The following is a 6,674-nucleotide window of genomic DNA, read 5'->3' as shown; positions in this document are numbered from 1 at the left end:
CGGATAACAGATATCCTTCGTCAGTCAGATTCTGATGTTAAATGAATCATCTTTAAGTCTTCTTAGATTAAACTTTTACTAAATCTTGAAATTTATACAATAAAAAAGGCAAACCGAACATCAGTTAAGACGCTTGCATCATTGCAAAAATATGTTGAGTATGAAATAGGTTATATGACTAATTACATCAGAGTTCAAATAAATGTTTTAAATAAAAATAATAATGTGCGATATGAACTAGCACAATTCTAAAGCTTATATTTGAGTCCAGCGATAAAGACAAAATGAAGAAAAAAAAGCACACCTTTGATTTCGCAATATTTTTGTTTTGTCGTTTAAGGATGAATTGAGTTGCGGTTAAATAAATAATTACAATAGGATATGCAGACTGACTAACACCAGGTATACTAATGGACGGACATATATGGTGATTCCCCAAAAATAAACATTTACAGAAAAGATTATTCGCGAAAAGTTGTATACTAAACACGAACCACACTTTGTAATATATAAAAAAGAAGATTTGGTATGCTAGCCAATGAGACAACTGTCTACAAGAGACCAAAATGACACAGACATTTTAAACAACTATAGGTCACCGTACGGCCTTCAACATATGTTGACCCCTTCACGTAATTCTTGGTACACTAAACACGTAGTTCGTTGTACACTAAACACGAACCACTCTGTGTAATATGTTGACCCCTACAGGTGATTATCACAGGCGGATCTGGCCATTTCTGAAAGGGGTTCTTACCCAGGACAAAAAAGGAGGACGGGCTCTACCCATATATGGACTCATTCAAAAACATCGATCGTCAAAAAGGGGTGTTTTAACTCCAAGTATATTATCCCCATTGGATCCGCCACTGTTCATTTTGTTTTGGCGGTTTGGGTTCTTTGCATATTATGTGACTGACGATTATAAGATATTTCATTGACTAATACAAAAGGCTAATCCTGTCAAATGGTTTAAAAAAATATTTATATGTTGTTTTTGTTTTAATGTATTCATTATTTATGCATGGGTGACAACGTAACAGGATGTAGAAACTTATGTACTAGACCACAACACAATTAGATTTTGGACGTGATTTTCTTTGCCAAGAAATCTTTAAAAGTCGATTTGGATACCAAATTATGATGTGGACCTTTAGTGTACCTCATCCTTTATAGATGTAATATTTTGTTTTTGTTTTGTATTTTAGTAACTATTCTATTGTTTGGATTATGGACTAATAAAATTCTTATTCTTACTCTTAATAATTCATAATTATATGAAGCAAACGCAGATTCAAAATTTTGAAAGGCAAAAAAGGGGGGGGGGCAATGCTTGAACTGGGCCATATGAAAGGTCTATGTGTCCTCCATATACTATTATATGAAGCTTCCTTAGGGTGATGCATCCTGAATCGACCCTCTAATACCCCCCCCCCCCCCCACCACCACCACCACCGAAATCTGTCTCTGAGAAGTACCTTTGTTATTCAACTCTATATAATTAGCTCGTTTAAATGCATATTTTACAGCTAATTTCCTAAAGCATGTAGAGCAAAACTTTAGTTAGCTTGTTTGCTTTGTTTTTATATTGCACAATCATTAGGATAACACCCAATTAAATTCAAATATTATATATATAGGTTAAACTTTGCCTAAATATATTGTTTAAAGATGTCAATCTTATTTACGAAGCTAGCTTGTATAAACAATTATACAAACAAAGCAAGCAAGTCAACCAAAGTTTTGCTCTACATGCATTTGGAAATTAGCTGTAAAAAAAGTTCTGTCTATGATTTATTGATTGCAGGTTTTTATTCTTGGTACTCCTATGTAAATCATGTCAGAAGTCAAAATGATTTAGAAATTGTTAACCAAAATAAGGATAAAAATAATAGGCTAATATACAAACAAAATCTAGAAAACTCCTATGAAAATTTATATAATGATAAAATATTAAATTTACAAGAGAATAGCAAACTCCAACTTTTTAAAAAAATAAAGAAAAGCTATAACTTTGAACCATACCTACTTTCTCAAAACTTTGAATATAGACAACTTATTTCTAAATTTCGAATAAGTGACCACTGCTTATTAATAGAAACTAGAAGATACAGGAAAATTCCCAGAGATTTAAGACTATGTACACATTGTGATGTACTAGATGATGAGTTTCATTTCTTTTTTAAATGTAAAATAAATGAACAATTAACAAAAGAATTTTTAAATGAAAATAAATATAATAACTTAAATGATATAGATAAATTAAAACATATTCTCAATCCTGAAACAAAACAGGACACTTGCAAATTAGGCTCCTTTTTAAAAAAGTCACTAAGACTGAGGGCAGGGAGTCCTTGATATAATTTGAATCTCTTATATATATATATATATATTGATTTAAAAAAAAAAAAGACAAATTATAGTTCAAAGTGTGTCCATTGTTTATTTTCATTGTTTTATGTAAACTGTATATTATGTATAATGTTTTAAGCCATTGGTCCATATGGGCGTAAAGTGCTTTTCAAATAAAGATAAAGATATAACACAGGCACTTGTCTCTCTATCAACCTTAATATAACTGTTGTCTCAGATTTTGTTTTCCCGAGACAAGTGCTTTTAATTCGTATTTTGAAAACTTGATAGATATTGTATAGTCTTCGTTAATCAATGGCCATTCATGAAAATATATAAATCATATAAAACTGTCTGCGTCAAATTTCAGTATTAAGAAATTAAAAATGTAATTGTGTTGACCTTAGTTTCATCTTTGACGTTTCATTTGACGCCGAGTGACGCGGATATTTATGTTTGTTGTGATAATTTACCTGTTACATAAAGTTTTGTCAGAGAATGCAAAGTATTATACCTGTAAACATGTTACGGATTATTATATGCAGTTTACTTTTGTCACTAAACATTGAGGTAAATACATATTTTAAAATGCCACGTTTTAATTATTTTCTTTGTTAACATTGTTTTACATAATAATTTATTTGAAATGTATAATTATGTCGATAACTAGATGTATTGAATTCAATTTATGCATTAAAAATGACAGATGTAGGGCCTATAAAAATACATTCCGATGCGGATGCGGAATTTTGAAAATGGTTACCTTGTGGTTGTTTTCTGCTGTTTTGTCAGGTTTTTATCTCTTTGACACAGTCTCCATTTTAATTTTAATTCTGTTTCAGGCTATTATAGGAAAACTTGAGTTTTTAATTGATTGAAAAAGTAACTTGAAATATTTAATTATACCTATACAAAAGTTGTGTTTACCTACGTTTTATGCCAGATTGTACATAATAGAAAAACAAAAGATATTGGTATCCAACAGTGGCGGATCCAGCCATTTTAAAAAGAGGGGGGTCCCAACCCAGAGTAAAGGGGGGTTCCAACTATATGCTCATTCAAATGCATTGATCGGCCAAAAAAAAGGGGGGGTTCCAACCCCCGGAACCCCCCCCCCCCCCCCCTGGATCCGCCACTGTCCAACCATGACACAAAATCAGTACATGTACAGCAAAAAACCTGACAACAATGAAATAAACAGCACTTGTATTGCTGTTCTTCATTTTACATTTTAAAGTCACAGTGAGTAATTCGTTTTAAAATTTTACATTTCAGACAGTGTCATCTAAAACAAGTAAGTGTTATCTAATTTATTTCGTAACACTCCATAATTATGGTTTTAACTTCGTTGAAGTTAACACACTAACAAAATAAGTTTTTTTTATTGTTTCATAATTATATTTCGTTTACATGAATAGCAAATTAATTGCAGCATGCCCGACTTGAATCAGCGGGCGATTGATGAACATGGTATTCATATATTTATATTATATACCATTTTTTTGGTCAACAAACATTAGTTATTACTGCATAGGTACTGGGGGAAAAGGACAAAGGTCAAATGTTTTAAAAACTACAGAAATAACAGAAATAACAAGAAAAAAAAGCTGATTTTAGAAAAAAAAGTGGAGTGCTGAAAATAATTGTCTTATTCTCAAGTACCTATGCTTTTTGTGGACGAGGAGATTGCGGGGCATCAGTTTTTCACTTCTATTATTCTTTTCAATAATATTTGTTTAGTAATACATGTAGCTGCTTGTCATTGTGTTTCTGTTAACTTTGAAAAAAGTGATAGAATCACGAAAAACTTAATTTAATTTAATACAAATTCGTTTTCATTTACTTTAATTTTGTAACTATATTTCAGCACATATATTTATCCAATTGTTGATTTCAGTTGAAAGACCACCAACAGATTATGTCTGCCCCGAAGTTAGATGTAGTGAAGATTGTCTACGGGGATACACACATGATATTAAAGGCTGTAATACTTGTGACTGTAAATCTTCATGTATGTATACACAGATACATACATGATATTCATAGATGTAATACTTGTGACTGTAAACCTTCATGTATGTATACACAGATACACATTTGATATTCATGGCTGTAATACTTGTGACTGTAAACACTCACGTGAGTATACACAGATACACACCCATGATATCATAGATGTAATACTTGTGACTGTAAACCTTCATGTAAGTATACACAGATACATACATGATATTCATAGATGTAATACTTGTGACTGTAAACCTTCATGTATGTATACACAGATACACATTTGATATTCATGGCTGTAATACTTGTGACTGTAAACACTCACGTGAGTATACACAGATACACACCCATGATATCATAGATGTAATACTTGTGACTGAACACCTTCATGTAAGTATACACAGATATATACATAATGTTTATAAATGTAATACTTGTGGCTGTAAAACTTCAGGTATGTATACACAGAAAAAACATGATATTCATAGATGTAATACTTGTGACTGTGAAACTTTATGTATGTATACACAGACAAACACTTTAGATTCATAGATGTTATACTTAATTGTGACTGTAAACCTTCACGTAAGTATACACAGATACACATATGATATTCACAGATGTAATACTTGTGATTGTAAATTTTCACATATGAATGTATCAAAATAAGAAGATGCGCGGTTTGATTAACAACGAAAACACTCTTTACTAGATACCGAATGACATAAAAGTTAATCACAGGTTATATTTAAATAATAACTTTGCGGACCTTACCATGATGCTATTTGGATTTTTTTCCAGCATTTCAAACTGAAGTTGACAAATGTCCAAAAAATTCTAAATCAAATATAGAATGTCCCGCTAAGCAAAGTCATGGTTGTGATTCTGACTACGACTGCGCGGGAGGAAAGAAGTGTTGCACGTTCGGATGCACTAGGAAGTGCATTAATCCAAAGCATGGACCGTTGATATATCCACCGGCGTGCGGACGAGGAGCGTGCTTGATATCATGTCCGTACGGAAAAGTTGTAGATAGACGTGGCTGTGAAACATGCCGCTGTAAACCTAAACCTAGACCGATACGTAAGTGTATGGTTGACTTGGAGCTGCCACACTATTACCATTTAAAACTAGTTAAAAATTGGGCACTTTACAATTTGGCCCTTCTTTGGAATATAAAAAAGGCACATATTGTTGGGCATTGGTTTGGGGGTTGGTAATTAATCGTTATATTTTTTTTTTTAAATTTTGAAGGCAGTTTTCTTTATTTCTAAAAAAATAACGCTTATTCTGTAAAATTCTCGTAAACATGATTTTTGCCCTCATCGTTCATTACTGTATTTTAATACTTAATTCTGTTATTTTCAATCGTTATTGTTTATTCTTTTGTATCATATTATTCTCAATTCTGTTATTTTTCTCATTTTTCTCTAATAATTTGATTTTTGGCAATAATTATCTAGTCTGTAATCACCATTGAGACACGCATCTTAGGTAACCATATAACATTTGCATTTTCCCCTTTGTTGTGTTTGCTACTCACGAACACGTTAATAAGGAAATAAGAAAACGTATCTCACAGCCGATGATTGCTGTTCTCGAATTGTCTGTCCATCAAATATCTTTATATTTCAGCTTATCCATGTCCAATGATTATATGTCCATTTAGACATTGTGACCATTATCCGGGTGGTGCTCCATCAAAAGATAGATATGGATGTCCAACGTGTGGATGCCATTAATTTATTACAAACAGTATACATATATCGTTGAAAATTTATTATTCGAAGGTCTCAAAGAGACATGGAAAACACTTTTCCTCGACTTCAAGATTTACTCTGTCAGCGTCATTATGTGTCTTGAGTTTTCTGAATGTCAAAATAAAGAGTGGAATGAGGTTGATTTATAATAAATAATATATATATACATATATCTGAATGGTTTTACATTACTAATTTTTGGGGCCCTTTATAGCTTGCTTTTCGGTGTGATTCAAGGCTCCGTGTTGAAGGCCGTACCTTGACCTAAAATGGTTAACTTTTATAAATTGTTATTTGGATGGAGAGTTGTCTCATTGGCACTCATACCACATCTTCTCATATCTATGTAGGAACACATATTGACTGCCTTGTTGAATAACACTTCTATATGTCTGTTGTATAGAGATAAGGGTTTTGCTGGTGCTGATGAAATTCAAAATCACCCTTTAGACTCGGGAACTGCTGCTGATGCTACCACTGCCGTCGATGTTACCACTCAGAAAAGTAGTATTCCTCTTTCAGAGGAGGGAACTGCTGCTACTGCTTTTATTGCTG

General features: G+C 32.4%; 1 protein-coding gene across 2 annotated transcripts; it reads left to right on the top strand.

Annotated features, from left to right (window-relative positions):
• The first annotated feature begins 2,760 nt into the window (after positions 1-2,760).
• On the top strand, positions 2,761-6,145 carry LOC134701689 (BPTI/Kunitz domain-containing protein 4-like). 2 transcript variants are annotated; one of them, XM_063562821.1, is made up of 5 exons: positions 2,761-2,922; positions 3,628-3,646; positions 4,250-4,363; positions 5,161-5,442; positions 5,995-6,145. In XM_063562821.1, the coding sequence occupies exons 1-5, from the start codon at positions 2,851-2,853 to the stop codon at positions 6,099-6,101; spliced, it is 594 nt and encodes a 197-aa protein (XP_063418891.1). In that variant the 5' UTR covers positions 2,761-2,850; the 3' UTR covers positions 6,102-6,145. The 2 variants fall into 2 exon arrangements, with proteins under 2 accessions (XP_063418891.1, XP_063418892.1); XM_063562822.1 differs by lacking the exon at positions 4,250-4,363 and having other exon boundaries at positions 2,772-2,922.
• The last annotated feature ends 529 nt before the right edge of the window (positions 6,146-6,674 follow it).

This window comes from Mytilus trossulus, unplaced genomic scaffold (genome assembly GCF_036588685.1).
Source record: "Mytilus trossulus isolate FHL-02 unplaced genomic scaffold, PNRI_Mtr1.1.1.hap1 h1tg000249l___fragment_2___debris__unscaffolded, whole genome shotgun sequence".
Classification (NCBI taxonomy): Eukaryota; Metazoa; Mollusca; class Bivalvia; order Mytilida; family Mytilidae; genus Mytilus; species Mytilus trossulus.
This window is presented reverse-complemented; position numbering and strand designations above follow the sequence as displayed.

What these genes read in the sequence shown, in the direction of transcription:
- LOC134701689 (XM_063562821.1), top strand. Translation starts at nt 2,851, where the DNA reads ATGCAAAGTATTATACCTGTAAACATGTTACGGATTATTATATGCAGT. An exon ending in TTGTGACTGTAAATCTTCAT is followed by an intron (nt 4,364 to 5,160) that starts GTATGTATACAC and finishes ATTTTTTTCCAG; the next exon opens with CATTTCAAACTGAAGTTGAC. An exon ending in ACCTAAACCTAGACCGATAC is followed by an intron (nt 5,443 to 5,994) that starts GTAAGTGTATGG and finishes TTTATATTTCAG; the next exon opens with CTTATCCATGTCCAATGATT.